At 39.2% G+C, this 15,791-nt stretch overlaps 2 protein-coding genes across 4 annotated transcripts in view; one reads left to right on the top strand and one right to left on the bottom strand.

Moving 5' to 3' along the window:
* Positions 1-1,120: 1,120 nt before the first annotated feature.
* Positions 1,121-7,511, bottom strand: dffa (DNA fragmentation factor, alpha polypeptide). The gene is made up of 6 exons (XM_014990577.2): positions 7,281-7,511; positions 6,396-6,554; positions 6,139-6,293; positions 5,709-5,913; positions 4,963-5,090; positions 1,121-4,040 (listed from the first exon to the last, which is right to left on the bottom strand). Exons 1-6 carry the CDS (start codon positions 7,372-7,374, stop codon positions 3,837-3,839), a joined length of 945 nt encoding a protein of 314 aa, XP_014846063.1. The 5' UTR covers positions 7,375-7,511; the 3' UTR covers positions 1,121-3,836.
* Positions 7,512-7,759: 248 nt separating this feature from the next.
* pex14 (peroxisomal biogenesis factor 14) overlaps positions 7,760-15,791 on the top strand; it is a 60,725-nt gene continuing 52,693 nt past the window's right edge. For 2 of the 3 annotated variants that reach the window (XM_014990576.2, XM_014990573.2), the window contains exons 1-2: positions 7,764-7,925; positions 10,086-10,136. In XM_014990576.2, the coding sequence (XP_014846062.2) occupies positions 7,809-7,925; positions 10,086-10,136 (168 nt within the window). In that variant the 5' untranslated portion in view covers positions 7,764-7,808. Of the gene's footprint in view, positions 7,926-10,085; positions 10,137-15,791 lie in introns of all 3 variants that reach the window. The other variant, XM_014990574.2, reaches the window with a different exon arrangement.

The raw sequence follows: 15,791 nt of genomic DNA, 5'->3' as shown, positions 1-15,791 counted from the left end.
GTTAATTTAACAAAAAAATGGGTGTCAATCTTTTAACACTTTCAAAAGTGTTACTTTAACACCAGCTGACTTGGACACATATACACACTTTGTTGGTGTTAAAATTAACACTGTGGGTGTTAATTCAACACCGGCATTTTTACTGTGTGGAAGCTCAGTTATTTTTTGGGTTTAAAACATATTAAAGTCGTCATGCATTTGTGTTCAACCCAGTTTAATCAGACACAGTGAGGGTACAATTACATCTCACAGAGGAGGACTTTATTTACAGACAAGTGAGTTTTAAAGGTATTTATTCTGAGTCTGGCTGTTCTGGTCAGCAACCAGAAGACACAGCAGATAGGACTGGACTAAAGTTATGGAGAAGCTTAAGGAAATGTTGGATTACGAAAGAAATTCTCAGAGTACTGTTCAATCCATCAGCCACAGCTCAGGGTTTTTCACCTACAAGGCAAAGGCAAAACAAGTATTTACCAGAAAAGCAGCCAATAAATCAAAAACACAATTTATCATCTTCCACTTCAAATATTCACCATTTTGTGTTGGAGCACATCAAGAATTGCAAAAGACGTTTGTGATCAAATGTGAAAAGGTCGGGGGTTACTCTTTCATGCATCATTCAGCTCATTCATTTTTACCAAGACAGTAATTACACTTTTGCCTCTTTGCAAATTGCTTGGTTCAATTTATTGTTTTCACTTTTTATTAGACCTACTCTGAGTTTTTTTTTTTTTGTGTGTGATTAAACAACAGACTCATATTTCCTCAAACTCAGAAGATCTCAGCTGAGCCACACAGGATAAGATTTGTTTCCAGCATGACGTGCCGTGACAGCCCTTCGGGGGACCCGGGTGCTTACCTGAGCGCTCTCGAGTCACCATCTCGTCCTTACAGACAGCGTGACATACGATAGCGCAGTGCAGCTGACTGCTCAGATACTACAGCACGCTCGCGCCAAACTGTTCAGCCGAGGTGGAGCCAGCTTCACAGGAATTACGCACACCATGATTCCCATTACGTAGCTGTTGGAGGGAAAAGCCCCAGCAGCAGTAAAAGCTCAGAACTCGTGTGCTCATGCAGAAACATACAAAACTGGTGCACAACAAATGAGGACAAGACGGAAACTTTAGACGCATTTATTTACCAAAAGACATGTTAAAACGTAGCCCTTACATCCTATCATACAGATGTTACACCTTGATGTGTCCTGGAGAAGAATCTGCTTTAAAAACTATTCATGAAAAAGCAACGGGGTCCGCTTCACACCGAAGCTCAACTGTTTTTGCAAAAGACACAATTCTCACTAATTGCGCTAGGACAGTTGGGAAGTGAGCACGTTTTGTCTGCATTATAATCTCGCACACAAAAAAAACGGCAAAAGATTACGTAAGTAAAAATAAGTCCATCGATTCTGTTCGCTGTTCCAGAGGTAAGAGGACGCAACAGAGAACCTACCGCGTGTTCGTGTCACACGGACCAACACACACAGTCTTACATCACACATCCATCAGACCAACACATGACTGTCAGGATTGTAGGCAAGATATACACTTAAATCATCCAATCATCCACAGTGCATAGATAACGTGTTAATCTGGTAGTGTTATCTGGTTTCTGGCGGTGCTGTACGACTGTGCTCAGGCAGAAGGCTGTTTATGTTTTTCAGATAGAATTTGCTGTAAGAAAGAAAACAATTCCTTTTTATCCGATAAGTAAGGAAATCGGACTAAAGGAATGTATATGTAGCAAACTGCATCCGATTGATGCTTCAAGTTTTGTAAAAGTCGCCCTGGATTTTTGAGCGCATCATTGCGAACACATGAAAATTGTTCCCCAAACAAACTAAATGATGCCATTTGATTGGCCTTGAAGTAGCTCCTCTAGCTAATCCAAATCCCTTTTTTTTTTAACTCTGTTAAAATGCTGCATCTGATGAAACATGGAGCATATTTGTCATCTTGAAATATAGTACATTGGCAGATTTAAAAAGGAGAAGTTTGACAAACTCAGAGGAGCACTTTGTCCATCTCTGGGAAGAAATTATATTTATTTATAAGAACAGTTTCACAACCAATTGCTATCTATGAAGCTAACTGCAACTAGCCTAACTTAGAGAATAGACAAGGCAAAGCAGTTTTTAGTTAAAACAGTAACAAAATTCTCCAGTTAATTGTATATCTAATATAACTGAAAGCAGAAAGTGAACACCAGAGTACCATACTCAAGATTACAAAACACAATTTCTAGATTTATTGTTAAACAGTGACATATTTAAGGGTATCTGTGAGTGTCAAAAAGTAAAGTATGAACCTTTTTAGAATATTATTAAGACCAATATTATTCAAATTTAGGACAAGCATGAATAGCAAGAAATGATTTAATCCAAATTAATAAATAACGTAGCTCACTTAGCTTGGCAAGATAACCAATCCCTAGGAATACGAGTACAATACTTTTACACCAATGCTTACTGCATACAGTTAACCTAAAACAGCAACTGACCAAACAACTGACCTGTTTTCTACCCAAACATTAAGTAAACATTCGTTATTCACAGTAAAAAACAAAAAAAACAAGCTGGTAGTGGATGACATTACAATAAGTTTTATTTTAAAGTCTAAACTGTTTTCAGAAGCAAAAAATAAAAACTGAAAATGAACGAGTAAACAAATCTGTTATATAAACTAATGCAAATTTAAAAGCTAGTGTATTTATATATTTTTATTTAATGTTTTGGTACACTGCAGAAACCCTGATCAGTGCCATCTAGTGGACAATACATAAACCAGCGTATTGATTAGTTTGCTTTAAATGTGGGGGGGCTGAAGGTGCCACAATCCAGAAAATGACTCAAACTTGTACATGTGATGCTTTGATTAAAATGTTAACATTTATCTGTCAGTAAGGTTTTAAATACGAAAAACAGAAATCATTAATTAGAGCTTGAATTCCTTGTATGTTAAACTTTACTTCAACATTTATTTAATTATGTCAGTTCCCTTATCTACGGCCCATCAGGAAATAAAGTAAACAGCTAGACAAACATCCAGTTGTTTGTCTTTTGCTAAAAAAACAAAAAACAAAACAAAAAAAATACCCCAATGTGTGAATCACTCTCTGATGTTGGATTGGTTAATGGACAGCAGGCCAATCACTTTGCCTGTAGTTGAGTTAGTCCAGGCCACCGATTTTAAAGAATACGGCTCACAAGTTAAAAAAAAACAACAACAAAAAACCCACCATGTGCTGCAATTCAGGACTATGAGATAATTGCATAAATACTACATTAAATAAGCTTTTATGATTGAATTCAACTTTAAAAGGACGATCAGAAGATATAATTGTGGATTTTAAGAATTATAAATATTTCCGTAATGATGGGTAACTATTTGATGACTACAATACCAATATTTTTTAACTGCCACATATAAACAAATATGTAAGCATTTATTTATTGTGGCATTTTCAGCTCTCGATCCCTGCCAAGTACTGGATGACATTAACTTTCAGCAAAACCACCCTAAGACTACTGGGAGCTAGCATGTTAATATTTATAAGCATATGTTTGTCTGTAGCTATCACCCCAACATAACACAAATATTGAAATCAAAAAGTGGTTCATATTCAAACTGAACACATTTGTGCAAATCAGCCCAGGCGCTCTTCCAGGCATCCACCAACTTCACTGCTTTCTCAGTGCTCTCAAAACGACGCAGAGATCCACACCTTCCACATTCTTAGCAGGAGCTACATAAACAGCAACACAGAGCAAATCCCATTCTGCTGACCCCGAGGCAGGTTAGTGTGAATCCTTATCAGTCTCTGCTCGGTCAAACCTAGCTGCTGCCTTGGGTCGCTGTTCCCGCCCCCTGCCTGGGTTTGCCGTCGTCCTGCTGCGTGCCGCTGATGGACTGCATGGCCTGAATCTGCTGCAGGCGCGTCGACAGCTCCGCCTCGCAGGCCTGCAGCAGCGCGGCGGTCCTGCCTGCGTCCCAACCCAGCACCTGCTGCATGGCTTCCAGCCCTCTGCTCACTACCGCCTGGAAGCACACATAGCCGAACAAAACTTCAAACACAGGAAATCTACACGAGGAATTTGGATGCAGCAATTAAAACCTCATGGGTGGCACACAGGAAACCATCGTGTAAAGAAGTCCGGCGGTCCAAAGCCACGTAGGACGGAGAACTGACACTTGTACATCATTACACAAAAACACACATGGTGGAGATACTGTTTTTCGGTAGGCGCAGTGAAGCTGGTCAGAGTTAAAGGGAAGACAAATGCGGTTCAATGCAGGGCTGTGGTGCAAAGAAAACCGTTGAGAGCGGCAAACGACTCGAAACTGGGAGGTTTCGAGTCTGCAAAGCTGGTAAGACACAAATGCGTCAAGAGAGTCAAAAAGTGGTTGTAACGTCAAACCATGGGAAAATATTTAAAAGGTATCAGTACCCTTGCCAGCTGTAGTCTCCTTAAGGTATTTTTACACGTCAGACTCAGTGGGCTCGCTGGTATTAATGTGCGCCCTGAGCAACAAGCGCGCCGCTCAAAGTTGGGGTGTGAAACGATTGCCTCAATTTTTCCCCTATCAGTGCGCTTCCAGGACCACAGGCCCACTCAGCCTGCTGATGAATAATAAGCTGTTTTTCCTGCAGACGGTTCAGGCTCCCCTGGCGATTAATCAGACATTTTGAACACTAGCGGCCAGCTGCATGAGAACAAATAAAGCTTTTGAATTGCTTTAAATTAGAGGTTGGTTAACACATATACATATACACATATATAACTGGCTGTGGAATGAGACAAGAAAAATAGGACATAGGAGAGTTCATGGAACAGCTGGATTGTGCTTTTGTTGCAATTCAGTGGCTTTGTAGAGGTCTGGATTTTCTGATACAGGTGTTTTTATTTTATTGTATTTAGATAATCTAAGCCGTTATAGAGCAGTGGGGAGAGAAGAATACCTGCAAATCCTCAGTGGAGAGTCTGGTCTCTGGGCTGGTTTTGCCTTTCAGGACCATCAGTGTCCTGGACATGAACTCGGACGCAGAGTCCGCCTCCAATCCGTCCGGCATGTCCACATCTCCAGCACCTGACATATTGAAACGGGTTTTCTCTTATATTCAGTATAGATTGCGGTAAATTGGTTGAAATGTTAGGGATTATTGAGGAGCTGCAATGACTCCATCTAGTGACCAAAGGGTAAAAGTGCAACAAGCCACCATAAGCAATCAAAATGTGAAGAAAGTACATTTGATCTCTAAAATATAATCTAGAAAATTACCCCTAAAAAACGATTTAATTTTCTCCTTAACATTGTTTTCTTTTAAATTAAGGCAATTATTTGCCTGTTGAAAAAGCTTTGTGTAGTAAGATATTGATGTTTGAAAACTCATTAATGTCTCCAAAATGCCTAAGAATACATTTCTATTTTATTACAGTAGCATAATCTCACATAATAGATTTATTCAGTAGAGAAAAAAGCCCTACAATAAAAATAACATTGTTTTCTTTTTATTTATAATTATTAGCAACCCATAAATAAAAAATAAAAAAAAACTGAAACATTTTAGTGCTTTGTACTCTTCTTGTTCCCAAGCAGCTAGGAACATTTAACCATTTGCCATCGTCATTTTCGATAACCATTTCCATGTGGGCAGAATAAAAATACATTTAAAAAAAGTAGTAACTGCACATTTATTTTCCTTACCGTCCTGACTAGAAGGACTTGTGGCTCCCTGCTGTCTGTCCTCGTTCTCCACAGCTTTGAGGTACAGCTGGAGCAGCTCTTTCGACTGCCTTTCCTCCTCCCTGCGATCCAAAACCCTCTGCAGCGTCTCCTGAAGTTCCTCTGCCTTCTTCTCTTGGAAGCCCAGGGCAGAGGCTAGTTCAGAGCACGGCGCCTCCACTAAAGACTGGGAGAGGAAAGTACAGCGTTCTCTTTAAATGACACAGATATGTGAAAGCATGAACGGATGAAAACTGACCCCGCTTGAACAATCAACCTTAAAATGGCAAAGAAGAACTATTAGAATGCCTTTTCTTTCTTTCTTTCTTTCTTTCTTTTTTTTTTTAAAGCGGCCTTATTTCTAATCTGCAACACAGGATTCTAAAGTGAAACAGTGAAATCCTGCCCGTACCTGTAGGTCTCCCTCAGACATGAGAATGATACTGGTCAGGTCTTGCTTCAGCTGCAGTGCCAGATTCCACCATGGCGCCTCAGCAATGCAGGAGTCGACGGCATCGGCTTCCAGAACCACAGACTCTCTCGCCATCCAAGCCGTGCCGCCATCAACTGTAATAACAGCGAAGAGAGCAACAAAACACATAAAATGTGCATTTTTTTCCTCTGGATTCAGAGTAAGAATCCAGGCTTACGATGAATCAACCTGCTTACTCTTGCGAGCTGGAGCCCACGTTTCTTTGTCATGCAGCAGCATGAACTTGGTGTTAAAAGGCAAACACAAAAAGTAGGCTTGATCCTCTACTATGGTCCCATCACCCTCAAGGACCACAGTGACAGGGGCAGAGGGGCTCACTCCCAGAAACTCGCATCCTGTTGGAGGGAGAGCAATTTTAAGTTAACAGATAATGAACTAAATAGCATGTCCACCTAAGTAACTCTGAAACAATCTAGTCATAACACCACCGGAATTGTAATCGAGGAACTCTACAATGCCAACCAAAGGTATTTGTTCCCCTTCGACTTGCACATTTGTCATCTATTTTTAGTGACAGTTTATGCAATAAACCCACACACAAAAAAGGCTGATTTTTGGTGTGTCTCGTACGTCAGCAGTGACATTTACTGTCACTTGTTTTTCACAAAGCTATTCAAAGGTTGAACGGCTACGGCTGCCAGCAGGCGCAACCCAAGTAAATCAAATGCCTTTGATGGGCAGAGGCTGAACGGCTTCAGTGATCTGGTGACTAGCTTTCTAGGAATGAACACAAACAGGGGATTTATTTCTAAGTTTTAAAACCTGCAGGTTCGAACACGACTGAAACAGACTTGTTTCTGCACACAGAAACAAGTCTGTGAGTGATCATGATTGATAAGCAAATGATCGAGTAGTGAATGCACCACGGGTCCCGAATATCTCCACCATCATAACTGTCTTTCCTTTCACTTCCACGTTGTCTCTCATCTGAGGTGCAAAACCAAAGGGAAATGGACAAAAAACGCAAGTGGAACTACATGAAAATAATCCAAATGCCATCTAACACAACCTGTTCGTTTTAGTCACAATTCCTCGGAGATGCTTAACTCATGGCAACTTACCTTTTTTCTTCAGATCATCCAACGAGGGAACAATCACTCCGTATGATTTCTGACGTGTGAAGTTACACACTTTGCAGGGTCTCCCATCTGTCATTATAAGCCTCAAGCTTTGAGTCCTGCACTGATTTTGAGTTTTCAACCTAGAAACCACGAAACTACCGTGCTAAGCTTTCAACTAGGCTACTTCTGCCAATTCGAATGCGGAACCGCCACTTGAGCGCGATGAATGCTGGGATGTGACGTTTTTAACAAGAAAACGAGAAAACAATGTTGCAAAAATAAAAAAAACAACAACAACAAAACAGTCAATCAAGATTACATTTGCTTTTACATACTCTTGTCTTGAAAAAGAGACAAAGTCAGCTAAATTACAAACACTTTATTTTACTTTATGCATTTAAGTTTGAGAGAAACGATGACAGCACAAAAACATGCAAAGGCTACAGTTTACATACACATTTTCGAGAGTTTTAGCAGCCAAGACACTGATAGGACTCATGTAAGAGATAAAATACAGTAAGCATTTATATGAACGTTACAAACAAAAAGAGCCATCTTCAGGAAAAGCAATCGAGCGTGATACCGTCGACCTATCGGGGGGCTGGGAAGATGGCATCCACCGAGCAACCTGATCCACCAACACAGGTCTTTCTTTGTCTATCACCCAACATTTACCTCATGTCCTCCAGATATCATTGGGAGCTCTTCAGAATTGCTTCTAAATGTTGCTTTTACGCATTAGCCCTTTGAGCGACTACTTCAGTAACTGCTCAGCTAATGGATGCTAGCATGCTTGCTAGCTAGCATGCTAGCTAGGGAGCGTTTTAAAAGTTTCTTTTCACCCAAACTGCTGTACATAAGTGGCTTTAAATAAGTTGTAGGGTAGGCCTTATGTTTTCACATGCAACATGGTTAGTTTACGTTAGTGTCCTATCATTTATAACGCTCCCACGTTGCTGAGTATTTTTTTTATTTCTATTTTGAACATGGAGTCATGACTGTCATGAGTAGTTGTTGGTGTGTGCAGGGGAAAGGTCATTCAAAAAGGGATCACAAGGCTGGCTGGTAGAAGTTTGTTGCTGATTCTCTAAACATTTGACTGCAGTTATTAGCTATGGTTGTCTATCGTTTGGCTGATAAGTTACATGATTGCATTGTAAATACATGCAGTAAACTTACCAAACACAAGGTAAAGATGGAATGTATGTTGACTACTAAACCATCAGTGAATTCTCACAGTGACAACTACAATATAATAATCATGCACAACAAAATTAGAGCCCCTCAGCTTATATTATGTCAGATATTAACATTGCGATTATTAGCTAAATTAATCTGTAAATTGACAAAAACCCTGGTCTAATGAATCAGTCTGAACTATCTGTTACATCCATGTAACTTTAGAAATGAAACATTTGCCAAAGTTTATCTCTACAGATTATTCTGCTTTTTTTTTAAAAAAAAATATATATATATCTTACTGCTCTTGTTTTACCAATCAAATTGGTTTTCTCTTTATCAGCCTTGTTTGATAGGTCAACTACTGACAACAAAAAATTTTTTCCTGATGCATAAATAACCATCCTGTAGGTCAACAATACTACTTGTACTGCAGAGTCTCCAGCTAAATTTTTCCTGCTTATATGTTTTGGTCCTTTGGAGGGAACCCCCCCCCCAGAATTAGCGGGTTTTATGTCTAAAAAAAGCTAGAAATGTTGTTGGCCAGGAAAAGCCTTGTTGGTGCTTCTTTACTTTTATACTCTTACCTCAATTTGTCCAAAGCAGGACAAATTGACCTAAATTTTTTTTATTTTTTAGGTCTTCACTCCTTTTTTTTGCTCTGATACTAAAATATAGCAGTTCTTCCTACTGTCAGATATATATTTTTTCATTCCATATTAGACTTATTTATATTTTTTGTACTATTTCTAAAAGATCTCTGAGTATGTGTTTAATCTTCTAACTGATAAATGTCCCATTTTGGTGCAATGAATACATCACTGCATTTTAGGATAAGGTTGAAAATTCTAACTTAATTTTGGGTTTTCATTACCTGTAAGCAATAATCATCAAATTGAAAATAAAACTCTGACATGTATCACTCTGTGCAATGAATCTTCACTGTTTAAATCAAACAGGTGTAATTTATTAACTGCTAGGTGATATTCTAATTTACTGAGATTTAACTGCGTAATTAGAACTGAAGGTATATTTGCTTTTTTATAGAGGATTTTTCATACACAATTAGGGCAACACGCTCAGTAAAAAAGCAGTTAACAGCTACCAAAGAGCTAATGAGCTCTCCATGTTTAAGAAAAAAAATAATTGAAGAAGGATATATGCTAAAATCCTAAGGAGAATGATAAAAGAAAAAAAAACTTCAAATTTAAATTTTAATAAATCATATAATGGTTGTTAATCATTGGGAAAAAAAAGATCAGGTAATCTGTCAAAAATAATTAGAAAATCAAACAAGTGCAAAACTACACATGCTGATGAACTGAATAGGATTTTTTAAAATTCATAGTAGAAGTCGTTTTGTGCAACATTAATAATGTGTCTTAATTATTCAGTGTATTCAGTCAATTAGTTTTTCTTTTCTGAGCTTTTTAGTAAATTTACTAAATGACAAATGCATAATATAAATGATTATAAATAAATATTTCCATTACTACCTATGTTCAGTTACTTTTTGGATATAAAACAGCTCACACTTGCATCTTTCATAGCAAAACGTCCTAGCCGTCAGTCCCTCTGTTGTCCAGCAGATGGCACCGTAACACCGCTGTTTGTTTGTCTTTGCAGTCTGGCCTTCCGTCCGGAGATGACGGGACAGCTCGGCCCAGAGAAGCACTGGTAAGGACGAAGAACTTCCTCTGAGTTAGTTGGCTAAAGCGTGGGGGTTTAATGGAGATGCAGACGAGGCAGGTAGCTGAATCGAAATAGGCTGTAATATTTTACATGGTTATGTAAAAATACATGACAAAACGAAAAGACACTACGGATTCTCAGTTAGTCCAGATATTTATACTAATGCTTAATCTTACGATTGTGCAAGTGTTACTAATCATGTGTGCTTAGACAAGTTGGCAGACAAAATGTTTTGCATCACACATTATCAGAGATAATCTTATGTGTGTGTTTTTTTTTTGTTTGTTAGAATGGAAACAAATTGAGAATTAAAAAAATAAGAATTTCATATCTGTGTTGTCTTCAGAGCTGATTTGATTTGCTTGATTTGCTGAAAAATCAGTTTAATCAGAAAATAGACTGAGCAGCAGCTCCTTGCTTGGGTAGCTCAGGTTTGAGTGATAGCCGTGACTTCTACCAACAATGAGCATCAGTAGTTTTTCTTTTCTTTTCTTTTCTTTTTCTTTTTTTTTTTGATAATGATTATAGGAAAGTGTTTATTAGGCGTGCTCTTGTCCCTAAATGGGATGGATTACTTCCCAGGTACACTCTGCGTCCTTGTATGGGCACAACACCCAGGTTGTGTTGTTCAGCCAGCATGTCTCAATGTCATTCGCCACCATTCACTCTTCATCTTCCCCCCATCATCCCTTCATGCCAAGGCTAATTTAATCCTGCGTTTATTGATTGTGGGAGCATTCTCCCAGGCTTTCTTTCAATTTACTTCAATTTCATCATCCCGGCGCACTTGAAGGCGGCCTCCTCAAAAAGGGAGGAAATTCTCGTTGCAAAGGTCCTGATTCGAGACCGGCTGACAAGTCCCACCACCGCCACCCTCCTCACTTCCAGCGCCTTTTCTCTTTTCTCTTTTTGATGAGCTGCTCTTTCCCAGTTAAGTGGATTATTACAGTAGGGATAATTCTTGTCACATGGCATTATTTGGATGAGGTGAATAATTGAAATTTGTGTCTGAAAGGATTTTATCTGGATGAGAGGAAAGGGAGTGCTGGCAGGGTTGGGAGGGACAGGAGGAAGAGAGCAGACACACACACACACACACACACACACAGTCTCACACTTGTGTAACATTCATGTGCACATGGCCATGTCAAACAGCGCAGTGTGTCAGACCGGGGACAGCAGTCATGTTAACAGGTTCTGACTCACCTCGCCCAGATCAGAAGGCCCTGGCACACTGAACGGACTCTCTTTGGTGGCAAAAGGCCCCGGCTCAGGGGGGCAACGCCGCAGCCTCTGCCGCCGCACAACCCAGAGGGGCATCTCTGGACCTGCAGTTACAGAGGCTGCTCTAGAGACGCTTCCTCCTCAGTGCAGCCGGATATCGGCCGCTGAAAACCGCCGCTGTTGCCTTTTGGTCACTTCCATCCTGGCATTTTCCTCCTTCAACAACCCCCACCCTCCTTAGACCTTTTGCTCACCCCATCAGTGTGGCAAATACTTGTGCATTTATGGGTGAAACTTGAAAGAAATCCACAGTATTTTTTTTTTTAATCTTACAACTATTTTGCTAAAAAAATAAATATTGGACATTTTAAAATTAGCATGCAGTGACAGTAGTTTGGAAAATGTGTTACTCCAGTATATAAACTAATAGACGGTCAAAGTTAATGTGGTTTGATCAGGTTCTGACCCGAAATGTTTTCAAAGTCAACTGATCAAAATAAGATACAGAACAATTCAGATGTTTAATAAACAGGAAATTATTTAATTAAACATTGACCAGCATTAATCTTGGGAATCTTAATTTTCCTTATCTTTATCCATCAGTCTATGATTAAAAAAATAATAATTTAACAAATTAAACCTCCAAATTATGTTTTGAAATATTTTCATTCCCTCATATTCACTAGTATTAAAAAACAATCAGAAGATCCCATTTCACTTATTCACCTTAACTCGCAGTATGTATCTACATATCAAGTTGCATAATTGAAGATGAAGATCTTTTTCTGATGATGGGGAAACTCAGAAAGGAGTTCAAATTCATGAAAAAAAAAATGTCAATGGGTGGAATGTCCAGTAATTTGACCCGTCTAAAAAAGTAGCATCTTTTCCACACTACATGATTCGTCTTCTGAAATTATGACTTGAGGAGTAATAAGCTATCCCCTCAACTATGGTTAAAAAGCATAAACACTGAAGCACATTCCTGAATTTAGGTGAGGGCTTTTTTTTTTTTTTTTTTTTTTACATAACTGCAAAAACTTTGCTTAATCTGCTTCAGTCTTTAGCAAAACAAAGACGTTGTATTCAGGTTGAACAAATGCTGCAACTCACCTTAATGGGTAATTTCAAAGCAATGAATCACAACATACTGATCTAATCTCAAACACTGGATTATGGTCCTGATCAAAATCAGTCACTCATTGACAATTGATCCATATCTGTGTCAGCGATCACACCTCGTCTCGCGATCTGCATTTGCGGCGTTCGGTCTGAGGTGTGATTAGCACGTGGCTAATTATCATGCCTGTATAGATGTACGTTAACCAAGCTGTTTCCAAAATGCTGCAGCTGTGTACATTGTTTCATCGATAACATACTAAGACCACGAGTTTTAATCTCATAAATCAAACTATTACGATTCAGAGACCATTGTCGCACCTTGTTCATCCTAATTTTTGTTTTACATACAGAATTCGAACATTTTCCACAAAAAGTGTTCTTCGCAGCTTTCCAGATCGAAGCTCGTTTTTCTTGCTGCAACACATTTCTGCTGAGTTTATAGTAAGGCTTTGTGACATTTATTTGTACAAGTATTAGTTTAAGACTTGGTTCCAGCAGACTGTGCATCTTTAAAAGCCCGATAAATAAGAGAGAAACATTGTCGCTGTTGTGTCATCTACAGATTGGAAGGTATGATGTGGATTTAAAGAAAAAAATAGGGCTTCAATTACAGCAACCATAGCATAATATCTCAATGTTTTGTTTTTTTGTTTTTTTGCATATTTATACTAATTTGTGATAGGAATAAAAACAAAACCCAAAACAATCACTGTTTTTTTTTTTTTTGTTTTTTTTTTTGCCTTTGGTCTGTTTATAAATAATTTTCACACCTAAAAAAGAAACTTTTAGAAAAATATGATAAAAAAAATAATAAAAAGAAGCTATAGCATTTTTCAATCCAAATTCTTTTTCGCTTCTGCTAATTTTGACTCTGTTGGAAATAAGAAGCCAGAGGACTGCTATCTGATCTCACCTGTGTACAGTCGGGTGCTTTTTTGTCGCGTTTGCATCTGATCTGCAGCAGCGTTCGAGTGTCCTTCCTGGCATGAAACCAGCTACTTACTTTCTGTGTCCTCAACCCAGGCCTCGAATGACTAAATGTGTGTTTGTCTGTAAGTATGCAAGCGTGCGGTTTGTGTGTGCAGTCGGTGCATCGCTGTCAGTCAGCGGGTGCATGTTGGCACAGATAGTGTGCGCCGGCTGTGTGTTATGTGTTTAGGTTTGGGGATTTTAGGACAGCAGAGGGAGGAGAAAAAGAATTGTAAGGAGAACATCCGCGGTCTCACAGCAACTTCAAAAGCTCTGCTTCCCCAGGATATTAAGCGACTGTGATGAAAAATTTAGCAAGCGTTAAATAAGCCGCTTTGAAGTGATCTGTTTTGGCTCAGCAGTCTTCAAATTTCCGTAGCCCCTCTGCTACAGTGTAGCCGCCTCGGTGTAAAGAGGAGGGTCGGCGGGGGGCGGGGGGGTGACCTGGAGATGATTGTTTTCAGGGTGAGAATTTTGGTAGTTGGCCGAAGCCAAACTAGGAGTAACTAGCCGAGGAGGAGACGTGAAGGCATCGCTGCAGCTACTGTAACCTCTTTATTGTTCCGTCAGACTTTTCCCCCCTCATCGTTTCACTCCTCACTGTCGGCTTGTTCGCTGCGTCCCAGGAGGCGCTGGCTGACAGATGTGGCTCATATGTTAGCTATGAAAAGAGATTTTTTTTTTCTTTTCCCCCTGCACTTCCATGTGGGTGTAAGACTAATGTAAAACAGTGGTGTTACCAGGAAGTCAAAGGTTGAACTGGGGTCTTGGCTCGGCGTGCGTGTTCTCTTTCCCCTTGAACTTCTTCACATTTTTTGCCAGTTTATAGATTTCAAGGTAGCTTATAGGTTTTATGTCACGGTAAACACAAAGCTATAAACAAGAAGGAAAATCATACTTTTCTTTTTTTGTCTCCACCGTCTTACACGTGTACAGTAAATTTTGACAGTTTCACCCATTTTCTTTTCATGCTGGCTCAAAGTGAGTCATTTTAGATGGGAATCATTTGTAAGCATCAGCTTTTTAAGCCACTTCAACAAACAACACATAAACTCACCTAAAACATTTCATTGTAACTCTGTCTGTTGCCCTGCTGAAAGATGAACCTCGACCGTGATTCCTTGCAGGATTGTCTTGCACTTAACGCCATACATCTGTCCATCAACTGTGACCAGCTTCTCTGTCCCTGCAGAAGAAAAACAACCCCATAGCATGATGCTGTTTATAGGTTTGCAGTCATGCCAATCTTTCCATTTTCATCTGGATCAAACGGGGCTCATTGAGACGTTTAAAGTTTGATATACTGTTTTAAATCGGCCCCTCCTTTAAAAAACTCAGTTTGCTGTGTGACTTAGCCTTCTGGATGTCATTTGTTCCCTAATGTTTGCACAGAAACCTACGAGAGCTTTACAGAGCAGCTGGATTTACCAAGATTAAAACTTTTCTAATTAGGTGATGGTTGATTGCACTTGATTTTACTTTGGGGTGCCAGAGTAAAGGTGGTTGAACATACAACTCTGGAAAAAAAAGGAAGAGATCACAGACATGTCAGCAGCTCACAGAGTAAAAGAACAATGTTCACTCTACTCAATCATATACCTATAAAAAGTAAAATCAGAGGAGCTGATCATTTTCAGTTGTCTCTTAATCTTTTCCAGAGCTGCATGCGCGCGCCACACATTTCAGGTTTGTGTTTAGAAAAACATTTTAAAAGCCATGTGTAGTTAATTATGCATTACTTTGTGTGAGTCTATCCAAGAGAAACCCATATATATACTGCAAAAGCAGTTATGGGATGAGAATATGGCTTAAATAGAGATTTACAGAAAATATATTCTTTATATTTTTGTCTTGAATATTCTTTTTTTACTCTTTAAAACAAAATCTACAAACGTCCCCCCCCATCCACCGTAAATTACTGCACATTTTAAGCTGATTAAGCTTTTCACTTTTCAGCCACCATAAACCAAGAAGTAACCAGAACTTAATATCTTGTTTGAAAATTCATATGTCTAATTATTTCACATGAATCACTTTTGAGGCCATCATTTTAATTTTTGAGAACTGCAGGTTTCAACATGCTTCAAATTAATTATTGGGGCAGAATACGAAATGAGAGCCGGTAATGGGTCCGGTACGGTAGCTCCATTCTGTCAAGAAACCGGGGCTGCCATTCAGTTAAGCCCAGGGAACCTTCTCAGAGATTTTGCCCCTCTTTTTTCCTCTTTGCTCATTACTTTAATTGTAATTGTAATCCTTTATTGGAGCTGTCTGCAGTAAAGGAGAGTTATGGTCCGAGTGGGGGCGCGAGCAATGGAGATATTT

Source organism: Poecilia mexicana, unplaced genomic scaffold (assembly GCF_051168715.1).
Source record: "Poecilia mexicana isolate PSO_F unplaced genomic scaffold, ASM5116871v1 scaffold_7, whole genome shotgun sequence".
NCBI classification, from domain to species: Eukaryota; Metazoa; Chordata; class Actinopteri; order Cyprinodontiformes; family Poeciliidae; genus Poecilia; species Poecilia mexicana.
The sequence above is the reverse complement of the archived record's forward strand: the minus strand, read 5'-3'. Positions and strand labels throughout refer to the sequence as shown.

Coding starts and splice junctions, on each gene's coding strand:
- dffa (XM_014990577.2), bottom strand. CDS start 7,374: ATGACAGATGGGAGACCCTGCAAAGTGTGTAACTTCACACGTCAGAAA. Junction 6,294..6,395: donor GTGGGCTCCAGCTCGCAAGA/GTAAGCAGGTTG, acceptor CTGTTATTACAG/TTGATGGCGGCACGGCTTGG. Junction 4,041..4,962: donor TCTCCACTGAGGATTTGCAG/GTATTCTTCTCT, acceptor GTGTGCTTCCAG/GCGGTAGTGAGCAGAGGGCT.